Here is a 27,687-nt window from a genome sequence, read left to right on the forward strand (position 1 = left end):
CAATAGCAGCACTCAGCTGCCCTGATTTCCAGGCCTGGGCTTTACGGCTCCCCCCCCCCGGGTGTGGCTGCTGGGATGCCAGCTGCACAAAGGGGAGGGAGGCTGCTGGGGGCGCATTAAGCCATTGTTAGTGGCACAGCAGAGGCAGGAGCTGTTTTCCTTGCCTGGAGCCAGGGGCCTCCCCAGCACGCAGGCTCAGCGGCAGGTCAGTGGCATTTTACAGCAGGGAGGGGCGAGAACGCATTGGGCCCCCCATTCTGGGTCTCATAGTGTGTGTGTGGGGGGGTGTCGCTGGCCCCCTTAAAGGGGGGTGAGGCACAGAGAGCTCCTGGCACCCCCCCAGCTCACCGAGCAAGTCAGCGGCGCAGCTGAGATGCACCTCAGCCCCTGTGCCCGCCCCGCTTTAGGCCCTGTTGTCTCCTGGTTGCCTTTCCATTAGGGAGCTGGACGGGGCTGGACGGGGCTGGGCGCCGTCTCTCTGCTCTGGGGCCCAGGCTCCGGGTGAGGCCCCTGCTCCAGCCTGAGTTCTAAGCGGGCGCGTCAGCTGGGGAGCTCGCTGGCTGGCAAGGGGCCTTAGCAGGAGCTGCTCCCATTCCTGGGCGCTGCCCTTTGTTGTGGGTACAAAGAGCCCTGCTCTTCTTGCACCCCGCTGCCAGGGTTAGGGTGGGCCTGAGGGGTGACAGGCGGAGCTAATGCTGCCTGCAGAACCCATGAGGACCAGGCCGGGGACGGCTGCTCTGGGTACAGCTAGGCTGCAAACCCAGGTGGCACGCCTGGGCTAGCTGTATTGAGCGAGCAGAGGTAACCATAGCAATGAAGGGATGTGGCACAGACCCCCGCCTAGGTGAGCCACCCGAGCATGTACCAGGCTCCCTGGCAGGCTTGTACTGGGGTGGCTACCCCGTGCCCCCCTTGTCACCATACTCCTTACCGCACTAGGTAGATTAAAGCTGGCGTCGGTGTGCCCACCCACGCACCAGTCACACGACTGTACCCCCTGTTCTCTCCACCCTCACCTACCAGTGCAAAGTGTCCCCATGCTGCTCTGATTGGCTGCACAGGGCAAGGGTCAGTGGCGGTTCAGGCCCCTTGTCTTTGAATCCGCTAGCCCAAGACTCACTCACCTGGTTCTGACAGCCGCTGAGGTGAGACGGCTGCTCCCTAACACAGAGGCCTAAGGAGAGCCCTACCTTCTCAGCGCTCAGACAGACTGCCGGGCACCCGGTCTGCTTCTGGATCAGATCCCAGGTAACAAAGGGCCTGCTGGCTCCCTTGACTGCCTGACAGGTTTGTGCTCTAGCCTGGGGTTCAGTCCTGCAAGCCAGTGGGAGTCCCCGGGCGACGCTCTGGAACTGCTCCCCACGAAGCCAGGCAGGACTCTACTGAAGTCTCCTCTCTGGGAGCAGACTATCTCCAGGTAAGAAGCTCACATGGCTTCCACCTTCCTGGGTCTGACCTCGGAGCATTCAGCATCCTCTGCCCCTCCGTGCGCTTCCCACAGCGAGTCTGCCCAGGCAGGGTCCTGGGGAAGCCAGAGGGTCCTGCACCCCCACTTCGCAGTCAGGGCAAGCCAGGCTCCTACAGGGCTCTTGACTGTCCAGGGCCGCCCTGGGATGGGAGCCAGCAGCAGCGTCGCAGGGATCCTGACTGCATCACATTGTCCCTGCCTTGCCTTCCCCAGTGCAGGTCTCCTCCTGGCAGCAGGGCTGTGTCGCCAACCCCTGCCCTGTCTGGGAGGTGGGGCCGTCAGCCTGGCTGGGCCGAGCTCCTATGCACAGAATGGGACGAGCGAAACGTGCTATCAGCCGCTGGCTCCCTGGCCTGGAGGGGTGGCAGAGAGGAGAGCTGCAGGAGTCTCTGTGGATTGCTGCTTCCTAGCACCAGAGAGACCCAGGCACAATCTCTACTGCTGTCTCTAGATGAAGCGGGGGAGTGGCGGTCCTGCGGAAAGTCGTGCTGCCCCTGCCAATGGAGCTCAGCAGATGAACCAGCTCTCGAGCTAAGAGGAGCCTGGTTGTGTCTGTGCCTGCCCTGCCAAGAAGGGGCCCACTGCCGGTTGCATCAGTGCGGGTGGCTGATGCGGCTGCCCTGGCACTGAGCCCCCCACCCCTTGTTCTTCTTCGTTTTTGACTGATCACCAGTGACTCCACCCCCCCCGCTGGACACCACAGAGACAGGCAGCACGCTGGTGATCCGGGACACGCGTGTGGCCGGCTCCGGCTGCCACAGGCTCTTCGTGCAGGACAGGATGGGGAGCGAACACTCTCCGATCGGCCTCGCTGACGTGGGCAGGTGCCAGGCTTGTGGCTGCCCTTCCTGAGCTCCACCTGTCCTGGGCTGGCCTTGAGAAGAGACCCCCTCATTGATTGTGGCATTGCTCTACGTCATTGCTCTGGGGAGGGGGTTAATGTTGGCCTCCAGAAAGGGGATGTGCCCTTGCTGGCTTCTCTCTGGTGCCAGGAGGCCTGGAAGGAGTCTGGCTTTTGCTAGAGGTTTTGCTATTCTTCTTCTTCTTTAATACCTGAGCAATATGGTGCTGGCAGAGGACTCTGGAGGCACCGAGGTGGGGCCTGGAAGTTCCCTTAGTCCTTAGTTGGAAGGGCAGGTGATTCTGAACAAGGAGTGTTTTTCATGCAGTGTCTCTGTTCAGTCCGGGGGTTTCAGTGTCTACAGTGAAAGGGTTGTGCAGGTTTCCTTTGAGGATGAGTGATCGCTTTGTGAAAAGTGTCCACCCACAGGTGGTAGAGTGTTTTTGGTTTTTATTCTTTTCCCATGTGAGTTCATTCCAGAGGGTCGTGCTTGTCTGGTTTCACCCACGTAGTTGTCACTGGGGCATTTAGTGCACTGGATGAGGTACATCACATGAGTAGGATCATGAAAGGGGTGGGGGGGCAGGGGGCCGATCATTGTAGCTGTGGAGATATGGCTGCAGGTTTGGCCTCTGTTGTTCTGGCCGGGTCTGGTGCCGCTTTGAGTGGGTGCGTCCTGGTCTGTGGGGAGTTTGCTTCTGATGATGAGCTTGAAGAGATTGGGGAGAAATAGGTGTTGTTAAAATTGCTTCTCATCTCAAAACGTGTCGCATCTTTGGTATCCGAAATGTCATGGTCCTGCCAGTTCTCCAGTTGCCCATAGGGGTCTTCCAGGGCAGACAAGACCTGAATTTCTGACGGGTGAGGGGAAGAGTTTAAACGAACTTCCCAGCCTTCTTTGTACATTGTAAAGGAGCAGAAACGGGTGCGGGGCTCTACCGGTGCCGTGCAGCGAGCGGAGCGCGTGCTAACCAATGGCACGCTGCTCGCCCACTCAGGGGCACTGGGCTCCCTGCAGCTGGCTGTCCTGTCTTGTTCTGCACAGCTCCTCACAGATTTCCCATAAGGGTCCCGCTCACACACCTTACCCTGGGAAGGGCCGAGGCTGGGTTCCAGGGGACACCCTGGTCACAGCAGGTAGCCCCACAGGCCACTCTGGGCAACCAGTCCCAGCTGGTAGGGGCCCTGGAGCCTGAAGTGCCTGCCTAGGGGACGAGGGAAGGGGTCAGGCTGTTCTCGGGGAGTTCTGCTCCCCACAAAAGCTGATTCTCTGCTGCCCGGCACCTGGTGCCATCACTCCCCTGTGCAGTGTGGGCGTGAGGCGCTGCTGTCACTTTGCAGGGGGTGGCTGATGGCACAAGGTGCGGGGAGCCAGGCTGTTTGTGTCCCTCTTGCAGGGATCCCCTCAGAAGGGATGGCCGTATGACAGCCAGCCCCCCAATGTATGTATTTCACATCATGGCTCCTTGCCAAGCTGCAGAGAGTGGACGAGCGAGCCCCACATACCTGGGACCCCGGCCTCCTGGGTGGGGATGGGCAGGAGGTGGCAGAGCCCGTATCCCTCCATGTTCTGTCTGTTAGGCCCAGCCTTCCTGTCCTATTCCAGTAACATCCTCCTTCCTTTCCCTGTGGGTTTCAGGCTGTCCAAGCCACCAGCCGGGAAGCTCTCTGCATCCCCACTGTCCGTCCAGCCACTCAGCCTGTCCTGGGCCGGCCCGTGGTACGACAGGGAGTGCGGTCCAGACTACCTGGTGAAAGCCCAGCGAGTCAGGACGTGGGAGTGGCGCACGCTGACCAGGACTTGCAGAGCTGTGTGGAGTCGCGAGGGGAGAACGGGTGCCAGGTCTGACCCGCCAGCGCCTACGGGCTCAGCGGCCCCAGCCAGGAGTGGGCAGGATGTCCCAAGAAGAAGGTAAGGTGCTGAATGTCCGGGCTGACACCTTTCAGTGCAGTGGGGTGCTTCCCTCTGTCACGGAGTGTGGGGGAACTCAGGGCCCTGCACCCCCGGCTTCCTGCGATTCACCATGACTCTCAGCCAGCCAGTAAAGCAGAAGGTTTATTTAAATGACAGGAACACAGTCCAAGACAGGTCTTGCAGGCACAGACAACAGGACCCCCCTCAGTTAGGTCCATCTTGGGGTCCCAGGGCATCCCAGCCCCGCTTGGGAGGTCAGAGCCATTTCTGCCTCCCAGCCATCTCACCAGCCAGCTTCCAAAACTCTGCCTTCAGCGATCCCTCCCACAGCCTTTGTTCAGTTTCCCGGGCCAAGGTGTCACCTGGCCTCCAACCCCTTCCTGGGTTCTCATGTTACATGCTCAGGTATTCTCCTTCGGGCAGTCTCCCATTCCCCCAATGCAGACTATCCTAGCCACACTCCCCTGTCAGCATTCACAGACCACAGTAAGAACAGTCCCAGTTCGTCACATCTCTCCCCCCTTCGAGACCGAACTGAGCAGGGTCACTTTAGCCAGTGACCCGGGGAAGTTCGAACCTACCCCCGTTCCCATGGATGCCCCCGCATCCCTCCTTGGTGAGAATTACACCAGGCCCCTCCAGTTTCACGCCCCCCCTTAGGTCGGGGGTGCTTGATGGCACTCGCAGTTCGCATGTGGGAAGGTTTATGCGGCCTGTGCCCTTTTCCCACCCCAATACCCCTGGGGTTCCAACTGGGCTGTGGTCTTCTCCCAGCGCTCCAGTCTGGAGGTCTGTGCTTTGGGCTCTCTTGGTTCAGAGTCGCCCTTTTAACCTTGGCCACCCTCCGGAAAGGATCCTCTATGCTGGGCAAGGGTCCTAAGGCTGTTTTCCCCTTGTCCCGGGCCTTCCTCCCCCTCTGACAGGGGTCACAGGATCCGCAGTACTGTCGGACAGTAACAAAGACCCCAGGCCAGTAAAAGCTCCGTAGCAGCCTCTGCTGGGTACGCCAGGTTCCCTGGTGCCCTGAGAGGGGAATGTCATGGGCCCGGCACAGCAGCTGGCGGCGATACTTCTGGGGTACCACCAGCTGCCTCCTGATCCCCCCGACTCCATTTTCCCTGGGGGAGCCCATTCTCGGTACAGGAACCCCTTCTCCCACAGGAACCTTTTCCGGCCACCTCGTCCCATGGTCTGTACCGCATTGAGGTCGGCCAGGTCCCTTATCTTCCGCAAGGAGGGATTTCTCTGCAACTCGGCCTGGAACTCAGCAGCTGGGACAGGGATGGCCACCTGCTCTTTCTCGCCGTCTGGGTCTGAAGCTGCAGCCTCCCTGAGCCGTGTCCCTGGGCGTTCCCTCCCCACCAGGTTAGGGTCCTGCGCCTCAGGCAAGGCACCCCCCCCAAGGCCAGGGCGCAGTGCCCCTCGCCGGCTCTGACTGCGGGTCACAACCAGTGCCCTTTGGGGGTTGCTTGGCCAGTCCTCCAGGTCCCCCCCCATCAACACCTCAGTGGGCAAATACGGGTGTACCCCCACATTCTTGGGGCCCTCCTTGGCCCCCCACTTCAGGTGTACCCTTGCCACGGGCACTTTGACTGGTGTCCCGCCCACTCCCGTCAGGGTCAGGTAGGTGTTGGGCACCACCTGATCTGGGGCCACCATCTCGGGCCGGGCCAGCATCACCTCTGCGCCCGTATCCCAGTATCCATTGACCTTCCTCCCATCCACCTCCAGGGGAACAAGGTACTCTCTCCGGAGGGACAGCCCCGCGCCCACCGTATAAACCAAAAACCCTGAGTCTGGAGCATCCAGCCCCCCAGAGGAGCTGGCCTGGAGCTCTCCTCCCTCCTTAGCAGGTGGTACTCTGCCAGCCCCCCTTCCCTGGGAATGCTGCCTCTCGCCTGGCTGGGTCTCTACCCAGTCAACCCTCTGTGGGTTCGGTCTGCTCAGTCTGTCCCTGAGCCTGGGGCACTGGGCCCGTATGTGGCCTTTCTGGCCACAGTGATAGCAGCCCATGTCCCATGGGTCCCCTTGAGTGGGTCGGATGGTCCTGACGCCAGATGTTCCCCTTTGATGGGGTTTTTCTGTATTTTCCCACGGGGAGGTCCCACGGTGACTCTCTCTCTGCATTGTGGTGGGACTGTTCCTTTGGGACTCCTCCCTGTTATCCCCTGACCGGCTCTTTACAAACTCATCGGCCAGCCGGCCTGCATGTCGCGGGTTCTCTGGTTTTTTGTCCCTCAACCACAGCCTCAGGTCGGATGGGCACCGCTCATACAGTTGCTCCAGTACCAGCAGTTTAACCAGGTCCTCCTTCGTTTGGGCCCCACCAGCCCACTTGCTGGCGTATCCCTCCATGCGGACGGCTAGTTGCAGATATGAGATCTCAGGGGTTTTATCCTGACTCCGGAACCTTTCCCGGTACATCTCAGGAGTCAGCCCTAACTCTCGTAGCAGGGCCTTTTTGAATAGTTCGTAGTCCCCTTTCTCTGCCTCTTCCAGTTGGCGGTACAATGCCACGGCTTTGGGGTCCAGTAAGGGGGTGAGAACCCGGAGTCTGTCCGCGGGATCAACCTGGTGCAGCTCGCAGGCCGTCTCAAAGGCCTCCAGGAAGTCATCCATGTCCTCCCCCTCCTTGCGTGGGGCCAGGATGCACTTATCAAAGCTCCGTGCAGTCCTGGGTCCCCCCTCACTCGCCGCAGCCGGGGGTTCGCGGCCCCTCAGTCTCGCCAGTTCCAGTTCAAGCTGACGCTGTCTCTCTTCATGATGCCTCTGTTGTTCACGATCCTCCAGCTCTCTCAGTTTTAGCTCTTTCTCCCATTCCAGCCAATTCCGCTCCATGGATGCCGAACGTCGCCGGGAGGATCCTCTGCTGGCCGGCGAGCTTCGCCGGGAGGATCCCCTGCTGGCCGGGGGGGTCACGGTGCCCTCTGTATTTGCTGGGCTCCTCCCCACCCTTCCCCTAGGCATAGGAAGGAGGGGTCTCGGGAAGCCCTCAGCAGCCGGCTGACCACTCCCAGCTGGGACAGACACTGGTGCCTGCCCTGCATTTGCCAGGCTGCTTCCCTGAGACACAGGGATCAGTTCATTCGCGCTATCTCCCGCCTCCAGCTGGGCAATGAGCTGTTCTTTGGTGAGCCTCCCAATGCGCAGCCCCCTCTGCTTGCACAGCTCCACCAGGTCGCTCCTAAGCCGCTTGGCATACATCTTCCTGCTGGCCACTCACCGGCCTGTGTGCTCACAGCTCCCCACAGTTCCCAGGGAGACCCCTAGTGTGCCAGCCCTTCTCGAGGTCACCACCTCTCTGCCAGGGTCGAGCTGCAGACTCCTCCGCCCCTGGGACCACTCACTGCGATCCCCCCGGGGGACCCTGTTACTGCAAAAGTCCTTCTCGCTGGTCACACACTCCCAGGGGTAATAACCGTCTCTCTCTCACTCTTCAGCACGCCTGTTCCCCGTCAATCCCCCTTCGTTTTACTGCTCCCCAGTCACTTACTGCAGGAAGCGCCGTCCACGGGGTGCAGTAGATCCCACCGCTGCCACCAGTTGTCACGGAGTGTGGGGGAACTCAGGGCCCTGCACCCCCGGCTTCCTGCGATTCACCATGACTCTCAGCCAGCCGGTAAAGCAGAAGGTTTATTTAGATGACAGGAATACAGTCCAAGACAGGTCTTGCAGGCACAGACAACAGGACCCCCCTCAGTTAGGTCCATCTTGGGGTCCCAGGGCATCCCAGCCCCCCTTGGGAGGTCAGAGCCATCTCTGCCTCCCAGCCATCTCACCAGCCAGCTTCCAAAACTCTGCCTTCAGCGACCCCTCCCATAGCCCTTTGTTCAGTTTCCCAGGCCAAGGTGTCACCTGGCCTCCAACCCCTTCCTGGGTTCTCATGTTACACGCTCAGGTATTCGCCTTCGGGCAGTCTCCCATCCCCCAATGCAGACTATCCTAGCCACACTCCCCTGTCAGCATTCACACACCACAGTAAGAACAGTCCCAGTTCGTCACACCCTCCCACCCTGTCCTCTGCCACTGCCTGGGGCAGCCACCACCGCTGCCACTGGGGAAATGAACTTACAAACCCTTCAAGCAGCTGTGACACCTTTGACAAGGGGAGGTCGTTAGCTATTTGCCCGATGGGCAGGCAAAGCCAGACCCAGACCTGGGGGCTCTGCCCAGCCAGGGGAGCTTGAGCCCAGCATTTAGAGTTTATTTTGCAAAGTGTAACAGGATTGGAACTAAATCAACTCTGGTTTGAACGTAACAAATCTGTGGGTGCATGGGGATGCCAGAGGTGTCACAATGGAGCAAGCCATGGCCGTGCTGAGCCAGTGGAAACCAAACGTCCCGGGCCCTCTGAGCTAACGGAGAATTGCCCCAAACTGTGTGGGGTGTAGGGCCTGTGACTCCTGGTGAGCCGTGCTGGCTCCCTGCCCTCCCGCTCCCATGGCACCGATAAGGTTTCTTGTCTCTCTGCCCCCATCTCCTCCTTCTCCCTGGATCTCCCCTATCTCCATGGTCACCCTCATCCTCTCACTCCCCTCCAGCTCCGTCCCACCCTGTGTCTCGTGTTGCCGCAGTGCCTAGGGACCCGAATTGTGCTAGGTGCTTTACCGACTGCACAGACACGGTTCCAGCCTCAGCCTCCACGTGCTCGGGACCCAGGATTTAGGCCATGTTATGACGAACTGGGACGGTTCTTACTGTGGTCTGGGAATGCTGACAGGGGAGTGTGGCTAGGATAGTCTGCATTGGGGGATGGGAGACTGACCGGAGAATACCTGAGCATGTAACATGAGAACCCAGGAAGGGGTTAGAGGCCAGGTGACACCTTTGCCCGGGAAACTGAACAAAGGCTGTGGGAGGGGTCGCTGAAGGGAGTGTTTCAGGAGCTGGCTGGTGATATGGCTGGGAGGCAGACGGGGCTCTAACCTCCCAAGGGGGCTGGGGTGCCCTGGGACCCCAAGATGGACCTAACTGAGGGGGATCCTGTTGTCTGTGCCTGCAAGACCTGTCTTGGACTGTGTTCCTGTCGTCTAAATAAACCTTCTGCTTTACTGGCTGGCTGAGAGTCATAGTGAATCGCAGGAAGCCAGGGGTGCAGGGCCTTGTGTCCCCCCCACACTCCATGACACATGCCCAACACAAACCCAACCTAGTCTTTGTTGGATGGAATAACTGGTCCCAGAGAGCCAAAGGTGTTAACGTGATCACGTCCACACTGCACAACACCAACCAGTTAAACATGGGTTGGGCTTTGGTTTGAATACAGAGACCTTGTGGTACAGAGTCCCATGGCAAACATACCAGACCCTTCCTGCCCATGCCTGGACGTGGTTGGTTAGAGAGGGAGAGAGAGAGAGACTGACTGACTGACTGACTAAAGCATTTGAAGGTGAAATCGAATGGTTCTGCAAAACCAGCTTAATCCAAACTCCTCTAAGTCCCTCTGTCCCAGAGCCCCGGGATCTGTGCTGCTCTCCAGGTTTAATCCGTCCTTTGGAGCAGCCCCTTCAGTGTGCCAGTCACCCAAGGGATCCTGCTCTTCCCTAAGGCCACACCTCCAAGGCTGAGCCTCTGCCCAGCGAGTGAGACAGCCTCCTGGTCACAGACGTTTAGGCTCTTCAGGGACCAGAGCCCCTTGGCAAGTGCTTGCAGTGAGGCCCGGCAGCCTTTTCCGAACACAGCAGGGTTTGTCAGTCAGCTGGACGCAGCATCGGGACGTCCTGGGGTCAGCACAGAGCAGCAAAGGTTCAGACGAGTCCGGGTGCTGCACCCAGCCAAGCTGCCTTGGTACCCCTTTGGCTCTGGCTCTCCGTCTCTCCTGCCACGTCTCTCCCAAGAACCCACCCGTATTCCAGTCACCTGACACCTTTCGGTCCATCGTCCAGTCCTGCACACCCTTGCTGGGTTCCCATGCTCCACCTGCCAGAGATTCCCCGGGATAAGTGTCGATTTCTCAGTTGTTCGGGCTGCCATGGTCCTTGTAGACCCTCCACTGATATGGGTCAGTTTCAGCGAGTCCTTTAACGACCCCTTCATCCCACCCCAGACAGTTACCTGGCACCCCCCCCCCCCAACATGTTTCCTGCGCAGCTTTTTAATCCTTTCACCACCACTGGGTAGCAAAGTACAGAGGGAAACTGAGGCACACCTAGGAATCATCAAAATATTACAGAACATTTCCACTTCGTCACACCCTGCTCCAGAAAGAGGATATTGGATAGAGCCTCTTATGCTTCCAGACAGCCCTGGGAAGGAAAGGGCTAGTTCTGCTGTTGAATTGCGAGTGGATCACTGTGATTGGTGGTTACTTTGTCTTGTCAAAAGCAGGAAGGCAAAGGGGGAGAAGAGAGAAGTTGGGAGAAATACAGAAGTTTTCGGGGTCCAAAGCAGCAGGTCAGTCTGAGACGGATGCTCTGGGCTAGCATGACAGCTGTAGCTCTGGACCCAGCTCCCTTCCCCAGTCTGAGACCCTATCTGCTGGTCTGGGCAGGTCCCTTTTCCTGCATTAGTCCTGCTCAGGCAGGACAAAGCTGGATGGGCCGTCTCCTCCCATCCTGCTGGTGCTGTCGGGCGCAGCTGGTCTCAGGACCAGGTGAAACGCTGGGAGAGAGAGGACAAGAGAGGATAGTGGAGGACAGAAAGGGATGCACGAGGGAAGGGCAGTCAGAGCAGGACTCCCGTGTATCAGGCTAATGTGTCGCTCAGCTGCTCGTCGCCCGCACTGCCCTGTCTCTCTCCCTGCAGGTGGGAGAAACAAGGAGGCGCTTGAATACCAGGATGTTACAATAAACACCGTGGTGAAGACTTCGGACCTGTACACCCAGCTCGAGAAACTTGGGGCGTAAGTCGGTGGTGGGGTTCATCTGCAACAACCGGACTCCGCAGTCTTGTCTCCAGAGATGCCCTGGGGCTCTGGCTTGCTCAGCAGAGAGGTCTCGGGGAGGGGGCGCTCCCTGTTCTGGTTCTGTGTATGTTTATGGCAGAGTGTAATGGAGAGGCTGCAGGGCTGGGCGTCAGGAAACCTGGGTTCTCTTCCCGGTCCTGTCCTTGACCCCCTGGGTGACCTCAGGCAAGTCACTTCCCTTCTCTGCCTCGCTGTTTTCCCTTCCACCCCTTGGCCGGTCATGTTACAAACTCTCTGGGCAGAGGCCATCTTCACTGTGTCTGTGCAGCACCTGGCACAACCAGGCCTCTGAGCACTAATACAGCTAGTCTGTAAAGCCGTGCAGGTGCTCAGAGGCCACGGTGATGGGCCAAGGTGGCTGGGGGACAGGAAGGTGTCGATGTAAATGACCAGGCTTTTGCTGGCTGCATGGGAGAGCTGGAGCTCCTGGCCTCGGGCCCCGTTTTCCTGTATTTCCTTGGTTTGTCGTGATTGGCTGCAGGGCCGTCCTTAGGCATATGCAGCATACATTGCTGCTTAGGGCACCCGAAAATTTGGGGCACCACTGGGACCAGAGGCACCAACTTCTAGGGTTACCATATTTCCACAATCAAGAAAGAGGACACTGGGGGGAGGATTGAAGCTCCGCCCTAGCCCTGCCCCCGCCCCATCCACTCCCTCCAACTTCCCACCCCCTGACTGCCCCCCTCAGAACCCCAACCCCCCTGCTGAGAACCCCCACCCTAACTGCCCCCCTAGGACCCTACCTGTCCCCTGACTGCCCCGACTCTTATCCACTCGCATGGGTGGCAGGGTTGTAGAAATTTTGGTGGTGCCCAGAACCCCCCCCCCCCACCTGCCTAAGGCTCTGGGAGGGGGGTTGGGTGGGGGGAGGAGGTCTGGGGTGCAGGTCCTGGGCTGGGGATTAGGATGCAGGAGGGGTGCAGGGTGCAGGCTCTGGGATAGAGTTTGGGTGCTGGGTGCAGGCTCCGGGCTGGGGCAGGGGGTAGGTGTGCAGGAGGGGGTGAGGGGTGCAGGCTCTGGGAACCGGGGCCACAACTAGGAGTGGGGCTGGAGCTGGGCTGGGGGCAGAGCTGGGTGACACTTCCTCTCTGCTCCCCATGGGGGCTGGCCCAGGCCCCGCTGCACCCCCTGAACATTACTCCACTCACCCCTAGGGGGGCGCACTCCACAGTTTGGGCACCACTGCCATAGAGCCTAGGAGACCCAGTCCTGGCCCAGGCCCCTGGCGTGTCAGGCACTGTACAGACACTGAACGAAAAGATAGTCCCTGCCCCAAAGAGCTGACAATCCAAGTTCATTGTTGCTGTCTGCCAGCTGTACTACCTATGGTCTGTTCTGTCCAGTTCTCCCTGGGGATCCCCAGCTGTCGAGTTCAAATCCCGGTGCTGCTGGGATACACCTAGGAGCTGGCCTGGAGCTCCCCATTCCCACTGCAAGCTGCCTTGCTGGGCGGGAAGCAGGAGACAATCCCCCCTTCTGCTCTCTCCCAGTGGGAAGTTCGGGCTGGTTTACAAGCTGCAGGAGAAGGCCACTGGGAAGATCCGGGCGGGGAAATACTTCCGGACGCGGACCCCCAAGGAGCAGGAGGCAGCCTGTAGGGAGGTGGAGCTGATGAATCTGCTGCATCACCCCAGGCTGGTGCAGTGCCTTGCGGCCTTCCAGAGCCGGGCGGAGCTGGTGATGGTGATGGAATAGTGAGTGGGGCGTGCTGGGCAGGTACAGGGGGTGGGAGCGGGGGTCTGATTACAGCAGCCTCAGCTGACTCGCTCGCTGCCAGGTGCATGGAGGGGGCGAAGGGCACTGCTCTGTGCACAGGTGTTCCTGGCTGCACCTCGGAGGGGATAGCAGGCGTCCCACCTGCGCAGGCTCTGGCCCTGCTGCTCTGGGCTCCGCGTGTTCTGGGGCGTGTGTGCCCGGGGGCGACTCGCAGACCATCGATCGGAGTTGAATGGGAGGCTGAGCCTAGAAGTGGGCAGTGTCTGCTGAGTCCCCCGCCCGCTTTCTGGCATTAGGAGTGGGTGGTGCGAATCCAGAACCCCTGGCCTCTTCCTGCCTGAGACCTTCACCGTCCAGAAGGGATAGCAAGGCGTGGGATTTCCAGAGGGGCCAGTGCCCAGGGCTGCAGCCTCCAGCCCCTACCGGGAAGAGAGGGATCGGGGTCGGGGAGGGCTGTTCACACAGGTTTCCGGATTTGACTTGGTTGGGTGTCTTTGCTCCCTGCCCCCAGGACACTGTGTCCAAGGGGCTTCTCCGTGTACCTGTTAGTTGAGTTTAGTGCCTGAGCCGAGTCCCTGGGCAGCGGGGTCTGGGCTGGCACTGCCATGGGTGCAAGATAGAGCCGGCCCTCGGAGCAAATTCCTAGGACAGGCTGCCCCTCTGCTCCTGGCAGCGTCGCAGGCGGGGAGCTCTTTGAGAGGATTGTGGATGACGACTTCGAGCACACGGAGCCCACCAGCATTCAGTACATGAGGCAGATCCTAGAGGGGATCCACTACGTCCATTGCCAGAGCATCGTCCACCTGGACCTCAAACCCGAGAACATCGTCTGCGTCAGCACGAGCAGCCACTGGGTCAAAATCATCGACTTCGGCCTGGCACGGAGACTGGGTGAGCGAGAGGAGCCCGGCTGCGCAGCCCTGTCCTGGGATCTCCCCTCTCGCTGTCCCGGAGCTAACGCCGCCTCCACGGGGGAGAGGCCCTGATTCAGCAAAGCGCTGCTGCACGTGCTTAACCTTATGTTCCTGTGTCCGTCCCTATTCAGCAAAGCGGAGACTTCCCCGTGTGTCAGGAACAGGGGTGGGCAGGGGGGGCCCAGGAAATAACCAGCCTGACCCTTTGCCCAAAACTGCAACCAAACCCCTGCCACATTGGGCATCCCCCTTGACACCCCTGGGGCCTGGCTCTGGGGGCAGCTGAAGTCAGTGGGAGCTGCCAGTGCCCGGCGTCCCGGCAGATTGGCCTCCCAGCTATAGCGAGGGCTCGCCCAATCCACGTTGAGCCTGGGCTTGCTTCTGTGACTGGGGCTTTGCAGTGCACCTCCCTGGCTCTGGGTGGAAGCTCCAACCCCCAAGGAGGCTGGTGCTGGAGCGTTTGGAGCTACAGGGACTTTCCTGCAATGTTTCCTGCCTACTTTTGTAGGGCAAAGACACTGGGCAGGGCAGTGGGCTGGCGCTCGGGGGACCCGGGGTCTATTCCCAGCCCCTCTGTGCTTCGTCTCCCTGTCTGTAACGTGAGGGTGGTGACATTGCCCTTGCAGGGGAGATGGGGGCTTTGTCCTGAATGTCTGCAGAGCACTGGAGACCCAGAGAAGCAAGGTGCTGTCAACGTGCCAAGTAGATTCCCCACCTCTATTGCAAATTCAGCTCCAGCTCCATTTCAGTTACATGCCACCGGGGATGCAAAGAACTGGGCTCTGCCCGTGCGCCTTGGCACTGGAGAGCGCCGAACCAGCTCCCAGCTCCTGCTGGGCTCAGTCGAGGGACAGTCCCTTGGGCGCAGGCTGCAGCCCCAGCTCCCTGGGCACGGTCAGAGTCAATGCACCTGACTCTGGTGTCGGGCTGGTCCTGTTTCCCCTTCTGCCCTTTGTCAGCTCCTGGGGCAGGGCCTGTCTCCCGCTGTGCAGCACCCGGCACAGGGCTCCAATATCAGGTATGGCCTCTCGGTGCTGCTCCCCTGCACCTGTGGGTAATTGCTGCTGTAGTGCATTGCAATGGGGATGCCAGAGACATGGACACGGGGAGGCTGTGCTGCCCCCTGGCTGTTGCTGGGGGAAGCACGGTCTGCAGGGATGCTGGACTGCTCCTCTCTTGCCCCTTCAGATCCAAAGAGCCCCGTGAAGGTGATGCACGGCACCCCGGAGTTCATGGCCCCGGAAGTGATCGCCTTTGAGCCGGTGGGATTCACCACGGACATGTGGAGCATCGGCGTGATCTGCTACATCCTGTACGTTGCTCCCCATTAACAGCCTTCGGGGCAGAGGTCCCGGCTGAGTGAGTAACAGCCTCTTCTCTTGCTCCCCAGGCTGAGTGGGGACTCCCCCTTCCAGGGGAACAGTGACATGGAGACGCTGCACAACATCACGGCTGCCCAGTGGGAGTTTGACGAGGAGACCTTCTCAGAGATCTCCCAGGAGGCCAAGGACTTCATCAGCCAGCTACTGCAGAAAGACAGCAGGTAGAGCAGCTGATGTTGGGGGGAGGGAGAAGCGGTACTACCCAGAGTGTTCAGGGGCGGGGGGAGAAAAAGCACTCCAAGGGGATGGGGGGGAGCGGCACCAGGTGCGGAGCTGCGGCTGGGGACTGAGAGGTTGGCCCTTCCCAACACACACACCTCCTCCCCCAGCCCTGAGTAGGTGGTTGGGAGGGACACCCTCCATGGGGAGACAGGCCTCCCTGGGGGAGGGCATGGGAAGGCCTGGGTGGGGATGGGAGCCCGGATAGCAAGTAGGGGCATTTGCCAATGCCTGGGAGAATGGGTGACACTGGATAAGAACATAAGAGCAGCCAGGCCGGGTCAGACCAATGGTCCATCCAGCCCAGTGTCCTGTCTTCCAACAGTGGCCAATGCCAGGTGCCCCAGAGGGAATGAACAGAACAGTGAATCATCAAGTGATCCATCCCCTGTCGCCCATTCCCAGCTTCTGGCCAGGGCCGGCTCTAGGATTTTTGCCGCCCCAAGCAAAAAAATTTTGGCTGCCCCCTGTCCCAACCCTGGGCTCCTCCCTGCACCCCCTGCTGCCCCAGCCCTGGGCTCTCCCCCCACAACTCCCTGCCGCCCCAGCTCTGGGCTCCCTCATTCCTCCCCACCATTGCCCCCCCACACACACCTCCTGCTGCCCCAGCTCTGGACTCTCCCCCCCCCCCCCTCCTTCCGCCGCAGCCCTGGGTCACTGGCAACTTGCTCCCAGGGCAGGTCATTCAGCAGGAATTTTAGATGTGCACAGAACACAGACAGGATTGGTTCCCATATGGTTACAGAACTGCAGTAAAGTAGAACAATTTTCAGCTTGTGTGATTGGAGGATATCTGGATGCATATTATAAGACTGTCCTACATAAATGAGGAAAAGTTGAGGTGCCTTTATTATTCTTTTCTTCCATTCTTTCTTTCTATGGGGAATTTGCCAATGCGATATCACTGTCTTCCTTTTAAACAAACAAACAAACAAACAAACAAAAGGCAATGGCTGTTGAAAATAGCAATTCCAGTCCTAATAACCACTGGGAAGCATTTCTTGCTCAATTTTATCCTACTTTTTCTACAGCAAGTTACAGTGGATCAGTATATTTGATTTGGGAGAAATGAAGTAACAGCCGCCCAAACTGAGCTTGAGGTGTTCAAATCTGCCCACTCCTGAATTTTGAGGTGTTCAAATCTGGAAGGCAGGTGCTGGGGGGGGCTGTGGCTCCGCGGGGGAGCACGGCAGCATGTATGCAGCAGTGTGTCTGGCGCTGCGCGGAGCCAGACACGCTGGTCTGAGTGGCACGGTAAGGAGGCTGGGGGGTTGGATGGGGTGGAAGTTCGGGGGGGCAGTCAGGGGCAGGGAGAAGGGGGGGTTAGATGGGTCAGGGGTTTGGAGGGGTCATAGACTGCAAGCAGGAGGAAGAGATTGTAGAGGCACTTGGGAAAATGAGAGCACACCTGGGCCAGATGAAGTCCGGGTGGATGTGCTGAAGTCACGGGGAAGGGAAGGCGTAGCGTATTTTACAAGTCTATTCAATGATATTCTTAAGAAAGAGAAAATGCCAGATGAATGGCATAAAATCCCTGTGGTGCCCAGTTTTAAACCTACAGGAGATATTATCTTGTGTGCTAATTATCGCCCAGTGAAGCTAATGTCATATGCTATGAAAATATGGGAGAAGAATATCAAAAAGCATCTCTGTGGAGCAGTTGAAATTTGGAAAGGTCAGTGTGGATTTATGCTGGAAAGGAGTACAATTGATGCTCTATATGGTCTACGAATCCTCAAGGAGAAGTTCAGAGAAAAGAGATGGTCTTTGTGGGCTTGGAGAAGGTGTATGATCATATCCCGAGAGAATTAGTTTGGTTTAGTTAGTGTCAGAGAAGTGTGCTGGAAGGATGTGTTTGGCTTGTCCAGGCTACATGCAATGGAGTGACTATTGTAGCCAAAACCGAATGGGACTACAGTAGAGATTTCCAGAAAATGCTGGCCTGCACCGGGGTCAGCGCTGAGCCTTGCTTTGTTTGCCATTGTCTTGGATGTGATAAGTGAGACTATATGAAGGGAGCCTTGGAATTTGCTGATGACTTAGGGATATGGGCAGGAGATTGGGAGGCCCTGCAAACCAACTTTGAAAAGTGCAACACAGTTTTGAGCAGGCTGGACTTAGAGTGAACATTGGTGAGACTTAGGCTGTGATAACTGAGAGAGGAGGACTCCCCAGAAAGGATGTTGTGAACACCTGAGAAACACAAAGCGTTCTCTATCTGTATCACCGTCTCCCAGTATTTTTCAATCAAGGTTTATGTGAGTAGCCCAGATCTCTCCATGCAAGAATATCTTTACAACCCCAACCACCTCTGAGTTTTCTGTAGCTCAGTGCAATGACTATATCTATAACCCCCAAATGTTATTACTTTTTGAAATAATCAATTCAGTCACAATCAAAGTATTTCAAAAATAATTTTAAACCCTTCTTCTCTTTGTATAATTTTGACAACACCTGCATACCTGTATGCATTATCCAGCAATTGTAATAAATTATTTAGTTTTTAATAAAATCTCATAATTGTCCCAATAGCTAAAAATAATTCACTTCAATTTTTAATTATTCTTTCTCCCCCCCCCCTCCAGCCTCACCTCTACTCCTCCTACTGTTCTTCACCCCCTTTCCAGGACCTGGGGGGCAGCTCCAGGAGCTCCTCACCCTGCTCTGTCACTATCCAGGCAGGTGCTGGGGGCAAGAGTGAGCAGCAGAGGCAGCGTCCTGTCCCCATTGCTCCCAGGGGTGTGGGGTCGCACTGGGCTGCTGGGCTCTTTGCTCCCCTCCCCACCCTCCTTGTGGGGAGCAAGTGGAGGGGACAGACTCTGCTGGCTTCTGGTAGGCTGGAGCGTCTCCTGGCATCTCCAGATGGGCTCTGGCCCCCCCGGAATCCGTCACTGCAGAACATCAAGAGTTGGCAACAGTGGGATAAATGGAAATCCCAGACGGCACGTAGGGCCTCTGGGGAGGGCAGCGCGCCTGTGGGAGCAGGAGACAAAGACAAAGCTGCAGGTGTTGCCACCCCCTTGCCCTTCGGCCCCCCCAGCTCACACCAAGACCAGAGCTTCCTGCTTCCCATGCCTGGAGCCCAGCCAGTGGGGCCCGTGAGGGTGGAGCTGTCACTGGCTTGACCTTCTCCCAGGCCACAGAGCCTGGAGCCCACTGCGGAGATCGCTGCCCATCTCCAAAGGGCGGCGAGTCAGTGCTGGCTCTCCTGAGCGACAGAGCTGCATAACCCACCCCCCATGCTGTCGCCCCCAGCTGCCGGCTGCCCAGCGACCAGGCCCTCGCGCACCCCTGGCTGCAGAAGACTGAGCAGAGCGAGACGAAGGTTCTGTCCAAGGAGAGGATGAGGCGATTTCTGGCCCGCCAGAAGTGGCAGGTGCGTTTTGGTGCCGGCTCTGCTGGGGCTGCCCTCTGCCAGCTGGACAGGGTGTGGCCCGTGCTCTGTGGGGGCCATGTGATGACCCGGTTGGGAAAGGGGCTTCAGGAGAGAGCTCCCCCCCTGCCATGGAGCCTGGGCTGTCCAGGCCGCTGTCCCCTGGGGGCAGAGAGGTCTCCTGCCCGTCGGCGCTGGTGCGGGACAGCCTGTGCTCGGGCCTGTGGGGGTAGGGGAGTGAGGGCTTGTTCCCAGCTGGCTGGGATTGGAACCTTCTCTGCTCCTTTCCTCTCTAGAAAACAGGCAACGCCGTGGTGGCCCTGCGGAGAATGTCCCGGCTGGCCCAAAAGCTGGATGATGCGGTGACCACCCCCAGTGCCCAGGAGAAGGGAGGTAATGGCCCAGCCTGTCAGAATGTGTTTAACAACCCCCCCTCCCCCCACACACACACAACCAGCACAGGCTCCTTGTCCGTGCCCCGGGCCCTTTGACTCTTAGCCCTGCCCTCCCTGTCACATCTCCCAGCTCACCCAGCCACGGCTCCTGCCGCCACGCGACCAGCAGCCTCCAGCCCCTGTTCTGACTCCTGCACATCCCCAGCCCCCCCACACCCCATGCCCTGATTCTTGCACCCCCCCCACATCCCCACCCCCACCCTGAGCACCAAACGGGAGCTCCTGCACCCCCACCCCCACACACATTCCCACCTGCACCCCCGGTCTGGGGTCCCGGCTGCTGGGCCCTTGCCAGCTGGGGTTCCGCAGGCCCCACTCAGCCCACTGCCGAACTAGGTGAATGGAACCCCAGGCCGGCAGCGGGCTGAGTGGGCTGGTGGCGTAAGATCAGCGTTTTAATTTAATTTTAAATTAAGCTTCTTAAACATTTTGAAAACCTTGTTTACTTTACATACAATAATAGTTTAGTTTATATAATATAGACTTATAGAGAGAGACCTTCTAAAAACCGGCACGCAAAACCTTAAGTTAAAGTGAGTAAGTGAAGACTTGGCACACCACTTCTGAAAGGTTGCCGACCCCTGCTCTGGATGAAATACAGACCTGCAGCTGGGCGGTTTGTGGTCCCTGATTTCCCGCGGGAGGATGGTGACAGCTGAAAAGCCCTGTGTTAACAATCCCATTGTGCCTGGGGAACGTCACCGTCCTGGTGGAGCCTCATCACGGAGAGAGGTCGTCTCTGGAGCAGTCCAAGCCCATCTACTGCAGGCTTGGAGGATCAGGCTGTTAACAATGAGTCCTGGAGTGATGGGCTTTATGTTAAACGTATGCCACTTAACTGGTGAGCTGGTGTCTGCAGACCCAGCTGGAGGTCTTGCATGGCTGCATTTCCTCCTGGCACAGAGCACCACAGCAATCCAGCCTCAGTGCATGGACCAGTGGTGCCAACCCCACATCCCTCAGTCTGTTACTAGCTAGAGCTGGGAGAAGACATTTTAGCAGCTGTTGGGTTATCTGTCGCTCGTTAGGTATCTAGTTTGATGAACAGTCTGGAAGAACTCCAGGGCTGAGATCCATCTTGGCAAGCTGAGGCAGATGCCCTCAAGGGAAGGGGATGTTGTGGGGCTGGCTAGTTGTTCAAACTGATTTTTCCTTGACCCCTTGACTTCACTGCCATCTTGCCTGAGTTTTCATGGATTCGTAGGATTTTTTGTTTAATTTTAAGACCAAAAGGGATCCCTGTGATCATCTAGTCAGCCCGTGCGTGACACAGCATAGGACTTCCTTGGCTGATTCCCGCTTAGAGTCCACTAGCTGCCATTGCAGATCTTTTAGAAAAGGTATTTGGTCTTAATTAAATCCAGAACAGCCCTCGGTAAGGTTGTTCCAGGGGTTAATTACCCTCACTGGTAGCAATGCGCGTCTTATTTCTGCTGCGCGTGTGGCTAGCTTCATCTTCCAGCCATTGGATCTTGTTAGCACTTGGTCTGCTAGATTGAAGAACCCTCTCCTATTCGAAATCTCCGCCCCAGAGGTACCTGCCCTCTGTCATCAAGTCACCTCTTAACCTTCTCTTTGATAAGGTAAATAAGAACATAAGAACGCAGGGATTTGGAGCAATCAAATTTTTGAATTGCTCCGCTCCGGCTCCGGGCAAAAATCTACTGGTCTGTGCTCCAGCTCCGGGCTCCGCTCCAAAGCCCTGTAAGAACGGCCACACTGGGTCAGACCAATGGTCCATCTAGCAGTATCCTGCCTCTGCCAGTGATCAGTGCTAGATGCTTCAGAGGGAATTAACAGAACAGGGCAATTCACTGAGTGACCCATCCCCTGTCCTCCAGTCCCAGCATCTGGCAGTCAGAGGCCTAGGGACAACCAGAGCATGGGGTTGCATCCCTGGCCGTCTTGGCTAATAGTCATTGAAAGGCCTGTCCTCCATGAACTTATCTCATTCTTTTTTGAACCCAGTTATACTTTTGGCCTTTACAAAATCCCCTGCCAATGAGTTCCCCAGGTTGACTGTCCGTTGTGTGGAGAAATACTTCCTAGCCAAAAACTCAAAAGGTAATAACAAAATGTTTAAGTACATCAGAAGCAGGAAGTCTGCTAAACAACCAGTGGGGCCCCTGACGATCGAGATACAAAAGGAGCGCTTAAAGACGATAAAGTCATTGCGGAGAAACTAAATGAATTCTTTGCTTCAGTCTTCAGGGCTGAGGATGTGAGGCAGATTCCCAAACCTGAGCCGGCTTTTGTAGGTGACAAATCTGAGGAATTGTCACAGATTGAAGTGTTATTAAAGGAGGTTTTGGAATTAATTGATAAACTTAACAGTAACAAGTCACCAGGACCAGATGGCATTCACCCAAGAGTTCTGAAAGAACTAAAATGTGAAATTGCGGAACTATTAACTGTGGTTTGTAACCTGTCCTTTAAATCAGCTTCTGTACCCAATGATTGGAAGATAGCTAATGTAACGCCAATATTTAAAAAGGGCTCTAGAGGTGATCCTGGCAATTACAGACTGGTAAGTCTAACAGTCTGTTCACTTTTTTGACTGCTGCTGTACATTGAGCAGATGTTTTCAGAGAACTATCCATAAAGACTCCAAGATCTCTTTGAGTGGTAACAGCAATTTAGACTCCATCATTTTATATGTAGAGTTGGGATAATGTTTTCCAATGTGCATCACTTTGCATTTATCAACATTGAATTTCATCTCCCATTTTCTTGCCCAGTCACCCAGTTTTGTGAGATCCCTTTGTAACTCTTCGCAATCTGCTTTGGACTTAACTTTTTTGAGTAGTTTTATATCATCTGCAAACTTTGCCACCTCACCCCCTTTTCCAGATCATTTATGACTAGGTCCCAGTACAGATCCTTGAGGGACCTAAGATCCCTGTGAGCTGCGTGGCCACACGGCCATGCAACAGGCTATCAAGGCCTGCACAGGCTCGCAGCCACAGGGCCTGGGCTGGAGAGGCGCCTCTCCCTTGGCCCCAGCAAGAGAGAGCTGGGGGGAGTCCTCTCTCCCCGCCACAGCCCTGGGGCAGCCTGCACCCCAAACCCCTCATCCCTGGTGCCACCACAGAGCCCTCACCCCCTGCACCCCAATCCTCTGCCCCAGCCCTGAGCCCCCTCTCACACTCCGAACCCCTTGGCCCCACCCCCACCACACATCACCTCCATATTGGTGCACATAACAAAATTAATTCTGCACATGGATGTAAAAAATTAGAGGGAACATTGTGGGGGACCCTGCTATTTATCTGTCTCCACTGTGAAATTTATTCCTACCCTTTGTTTTCTATCTTTTAACCATTACTGATCCATGAGAAGATCTTCCTTCTCATCCCATGACTGCTTAAGTCTTGGATGAGAGACTTTGTCAAAGGCTTTCTGAAAGTCCAAGTACACTATATCCGCTGGATCACCCTTGTCCACGTGCTTGTTGACCCCCTCAAAGAGATTGGTGAGGCATGATTTCCCTTTACAAAAGCCACATTGACTCTTCCCCAACATATCGTGTCCATCACCTGTCTAATAATTCTGTTCTTTAGTATAGTTTCAACCAATTTTTCTGGTACTGAAGTCAGGCTTACCAGCCTGTAACTGCCAGGATCACCTCTGGAGCCTTTGTTAAAAATTGGTATCACATTAGCTATCCTCCAGTCATCTGGTGCAGATGCTGATTTAAGCAAGAGGACACATACCAGAGTTACTAGTTTTGCAGTTTCATCTTTGAGTTCCTTCAGAACCTTTGGGTGACACCATCTGGGCCTGGTGACTTATTACTGTCTAATTTATCCGTTTATTCCAAAACTTCCTCTAGTGACACCTCAGTCTGGGACAGTTCCTAAAAAGAATGTCTCAGGTGTGCGAATCTCCCTTGTGTCCTAGATGGGGCTCCTCCAGTCTCTCACAGCAAGGCAGGTTTTCTAATCCTTTATTCAGTCTTGTGGTTCTTCTCTGAACCCTCTCCAATTTACCAACATCCTTCTGGAACTGGGGACACCAGAGCTGGACACACCAATGGCATCACGCCAGTGCCAAATACAGAGGTAATATAAGTTTGTTCATGTTTCCCAGGATCGCATTAGCCCTTTTGGCCACAGTGTTGCACTGGGAGCCCACATTCAGCTGATTATTCACTATGACCTCTGAGTCTTTCTCAGAGTCCCTGCTTCCCAGGATACAGTCCCCTGTCCTGTAAGTATGGCCTGTGTTCTTTCTTTCTGAGAGAGTCACATCTAGCTATATTGAAATGCATGTTGTTGATCTCTCTCTCAGTGACCTGTCCTCTTCCGCATTTACCATTCCTCCAATCTTGGTGTGACCTGCAAACTTTATCAGTGAGGATTTTATCTTCTAGGACATTGATACAAATATTAAATAGTGTAGGGCCAAGAACTAATCCTTGTGACTATGCCCTGTTCAACTGCATTTAGTGCAACTGCTGCTGGAAGACTGTTAGGGTTGGATGTTTGACAATTGGTCAATAGTGTCAAAAATGGTAAAATATTTTAAAGCACTAATTATTAGAACAGTAACAAAACAGAGTAAGAATTGATGGTCTCCAATAGGTGAGACTTAGGGCTGGTCTACACTATGGACCTTGATGTGTGAAAACGACACCCCCCTGAGCAACGTAAGTTACATCGACTTAAAGCGGTGTCCACGTTGGTGGGAGACACTCTCCCACCCATGTAGCTTCCATGTAGCCTCTCACGGAGGTGGAGTTTGCCGACGGGAGAGCGCGTCTTCAGCAGGAGCGGCACAGGTGCGCCAGTGTAGTGCGGTCGTGTAGACTTGCCCTTAGATACTTGTACCTATTACAAAAACCAAGATTTTTCACTCAGAAAAATGTGAAACAATGAAATGAAGCTTTAAAAATGAAAATAATTATCAGCTGTAGTTACAAAAGAGGAATGAAATTAAACAGAAATAAAACACCCAGAACAACTATAAAAGACTCTTCAAGCTACTTAATGGCTGTGGATCTGTTCTCTTTCTGTTGGGGGAGGAGGGCTAGTGACTGTGACCCCCTCCCCCACTCCCTTGGGAGTTAAGTTCAACGGGTTTGTCTAGTCAGGTTAGACTGCAGACTCTTCGAGGCAGGGACCATGTCTTTTTCCATATTTAATGTTCTTTGTAAACCACCATGTACACTGATGGCCTGGTATACAAATAAAGATACACATAGAATGTCTGCTCTAGAAGATTCCAACCAATCAAGATGCTCAACTTTCAATTAGTTCAACTTTTTCCCCAAAAGGTGGCATTAGCATGTATGGAAGTGGGTGGTCAAGACATTGAAGTAGGCTTGCCAACAGATAGCACCATGATGCAGTGAAAAAAGATAGGCCATCCCCTACATCAGGGCATTCTTGCTGTAATATTTGACAATATTTGGCCATGGTCAAATAATAGACAGTTAAATGACATTATCTGACTGATCAATTGACTGGCTTGTTGAGCCGATACCGTGTCAAGTTCTGGTGTCAACAATTCAAGAAGGATGTTGATAAAACTGGAGACGGTTCAGAGAAGAGCCATGACAATGATTAAGGGATTTGAAAACTTGCCTTGTAGTGATAGACTCAAGGAGCTCGACCTATTTTAACAAAGAGACTTGATCACAGCCTATAAGTACCTACATGGGGAACAAATATTTGGTAATGGGTTCTTCAGTCTAGCAGACAAAGCTATGACAAGAACCAATGGCTGGAAGTTGAAACTGGCCACATTCAGACTGGAAGAAGATGTACATTATTAATTGTGAGGGTAATTAACCATTGGAACAACTTGCCCAGGGTCGTGGTGGATTCTCCATCGATGGAGATTTTTAAACAAGTCTGGATGTTTTGTTGATTTGCTCTAGTTCAAAGAGGAATTAATTCAGCTAGTCTGACCTCCTGTATAACACAGGCCACCATCGGATTGTGCTGATCACCATGGTCCCTTCCATAGGTGCTGACTCCGTGGGTGATCTGGGGCTGCAGCACCCACGCGGAAAAATTGGTGGGTGCTTTGCACCTACCGGCAGCTCCCCGCCCCCCGCCCCAGCTCACCTCCGCCTCCTCCCCTGAGCGCGCCGCCGTGTCCTGCTTCTCCCCCCTCCCTCCCAGCGCTTGTGCCATGAAACAGCTGTTTTGCGCGGCAAGCCTGGGAGGGGGAACGCGGCGCGCTTGGGGGAGGAGGCGGGGCCAGGGCGGGGATTTGGGGAGGGGTCCAATAGGAGCAGGGAGGGGTGGAGTTGGGGCAGGGGTGGAGTCGGGGCGAGGCCGGGGGCGCAAACACTCACCGGCACAGAAAAAAGTTTGCCCCTGTGGTCCCTTCTGCCCTTGAGACCTGTCAGTTTGTCAGTCTTTGAACTCTTCGATCCATGTGGACCGTGTTCATTTTGTATCATTCTAGTTTTATAATCAATAGATTCAGATTTTGCTGCAGCCACCTGCTCTGCATATGAACCTTCCCATACTAACATGTCGCTTCCCGCCCCCACCATCCCCGGTCGGCACCACCTTCCTGCCTCAGCAGATCGAGCAGGGGCCCAGCTTGGAGCCGCTGAAGGACCAAGTGGCAGTGGAAGGCAGCAGTGCCTGCCTCCAGTGTCACATTGAAGGTAACTTCCTATGAAAGCCTGCAAGGCTGCCCACCCCCTCAATGACTGAAGTCCTTGGAATGACCTTGTCCCCTGGCAGGGTGCTCGCCCTCGGGCAGGCTCTGCAGGGCCTAAATTGCTCTTGTGCAACAGGGGAAGCCTTGTGCATGAATGGGGGCTGCACATCTGTCAATACAATCTGTAGCCTGACAGCTGTGTGCTTTGAACTCTCACAAGCTAAGCAGCGTCGGTGCTTGGATGAGACTTTCTTGGGATACCTTGGTACTCTAGGCAAGGGGGCGTTGATGCACTAGGTGGTTATCTTGTACTGGATTAACACCTGGCATGGTGCTAGGCGCCGTGTTGCTGAATGTGTCTGTCCCCTGGTAGAGGACACAGCAGTGCAGCACTGGTTGCAGGGTGGTTAGGGACCTGAGAAGCTGTGATGTGACACGCCACTTGGGAGACCCAGTAGGGTCAGATAAACGTCCCAAAATTCTGGGTGGCTTGGTGGACCTTTGACCCATCGCTGTGGCCTTCTTCTCTGGCAGGTTTTCCCCACCTGGAGGTGACGTGGTTCTGGAACGATGCCCCTCTCCAGGAACGTCCTCGGCTCCCCATAGATGAGGAGGAGAATGGAAGCTGCTCCCTTGCCATTGCGAGGCTCTCGGTGGAGGACACGGGGCACTACGTGTGCAGGGCCACCAGTGCCGTAGGGGAGGCGGAATGCGGTGCCAGGCTGATGGTACAGAGAGGCAGCAACACGCAGACGCCAAATGCAGAGGAGGGCCCTGGAACTGACCAGCCGTGAGAGCCGCAGGCCATGGGCTCTCTGCCCGGCATTGGCGGCATGGCCTGCAGGAGGTGCTCTGCTTCCAGTCCGGCTCTTTCCCTCATCCATCGTTATTTTTAACTCCATCGCTGGGCTCCGGGAGTGAACCTTGCTGCGCTCTGCTTCCCACTGTGCCGGGACGTGGCAGGCAGCCACAGAGTGGGCAAGAAGGGCCCAATCCTGCAGGCCCCAAACAGGCAAATCCCCAGTCAATCCATTTCCCAGTGCAGGGAGTCTGTCCTGTGAGGATCGAGCCTAGGCCAGCCTCTCTGCTTCCACCTCCCCTCTGCCAGGCTGGGCCCTCGTGGCCCAGCTACAGGGCAGCACAGGGCGGGAGGGTGGATTTCCCTTAACTCTGCAACCTCTCTGAGCCAGGGGCAAGGCTGGTCCCGCTGCCCCACCGAACATGGGGCAAAGTACAAAGCCAAGGGGCAGGTTGCTCCCGCCCCCCAATGGTGGTAAACTCAGCTGTAAATCTCATTAAATCCCAATATCCTGGCTTCAGCCAGCGTATGTAGCGTGTGGGGTCACTCAAGTATCAAGTGTTTTGGTTAGAACGGCTCCAGCCTCCATGCCCACCCCTCCAGCTGGCCGAGGGCCTGACAGAATGAACACGCCTTTTGGCCCGTAGGGTACCAGCGATCACTTAGGCCGGTTTCCCTGCCCGCAGGTTCCAGCCACGTGTTCGGAGTTCAGCTTGGTACTGAAGTCTCCAGAGGTTGCTGCTTTGTTTTCTCTCTTACCTGCTTTTCAGCAGTCACCTGCCCGTCAGTAGAGACTCCAGCCACGGTGCCCCCTGTCTGACAGAGCCCAGAGGTAGCTGGGTTCTTGCAGGGTTAATGGCCTTTTTCAGAAGTGGGAGCTAAAGTGCCCACAGCACTCCAGCTTTACATCACGGGCCCTCCAGCCAGTGCGAGAGCGAAGGGTTCGCCTAGCCGACGCCCTAGGGACTGGAGCAGGGCAGACCGCGGGCTCCCGCCCAGTGCGAGAGCGAAGGGTTCGCCTAGCCGACGCCCTAGGGACTGGAGCAGGGCAGACCGCGGGCTCCCGCCCAGTGCGAG

The 27,687-nt window shown here is 56.2% G+C and overlaps 1 protein-coding gene across 9 annotated transcripts; it reads left to right on the forward strand.

Annotated features, from left to right (window-relative positions):
* Nucleotides 1-27,139, forward strand: LOC101945225 (myosin light chain kinase, smooth muscle-like). 9 transcript variants are annotated; one of them, XM_065577926.1, is made up of 12 exons: nucleotides 1-205; nucleotides 3,949-4,221; nucleotides 10,552-10,617; nucleotides 10,969-11,065; nucleotides 12,622-12,825; nucleotides 13,521-13,738; nucleotides 14,950-15,073; nucleotides 15,152-15,304; nucleotides 18,618-18,738; nucleotides 19,032-19,128; nucleotides 25,623-25,815; nucleotides 26,346-26,482. In XM_065577926.1, exons 2-11 carry the CDS (start codon nucleotides 4,206-4,208, stop codon nucleotides 25,811-25,813), a joined length of 1,287 nt encoding a protein of 428 aa, XP_065433998.1. In that variant the 5' UTR covers nucleotides 1-205; nucleotides 3,949-4,205; the 3' UTR covers nucleotides 25,814-25,815; nucleotides 26,346-26,482. The 9 variants fall into 9 exon arrangements, with proteins under 9 accessions (XP_065433998.1, XP_065433999.1, XP_065434000.1 ...); XM_065577927.1 differs by having other exon boundaries at nucleotides 5-205; nucleotides 25,728-25,815; XM_065577928.1 differs by having other exon boundaries at nucleotides 5-205; nucleotides 25,731-25,815.
* The last annotated feature ends 548 nt before the right edge of the window (nucleotides 27,140-27,687 follow it).

Source organism: Chrysemys picta, chromosome 24, assembly GCF_011386835.1.
Source record: "Chrysemys picta bellii isolate R12L10 chromosome 24, ASM1138683v2, whole genome shotgun sequence".
Lineage (NCBI taxonomy): Eukaryota > Metazoa > Chordata > Testudines > Emydidae > Chrysemys > Chrysemys picta.

What these genes read in the sequence shown, in the direction of transcription:
- LOC101945225 (XM_065577924.1), top strand. An exon ending in TTCGGGGTCCAAAGCAGCAG is followed by an intron (nt 10,618 to 10,968) that starts GTCAGTCTGAGA and finishes CTCTCCCTGCAG; the next exon opens with GTGGGAGAAACAAGGAGGCG. An exon ending in TGGCCCGCCAGAAGTGGCAG is followed by an intron (nt 18,739 to 19,031) that starts GTGCGTTTTGGT and finishes TTTCCTCTCTAG; the next exon opens with AAAACAGGCAACGCCGTGGT.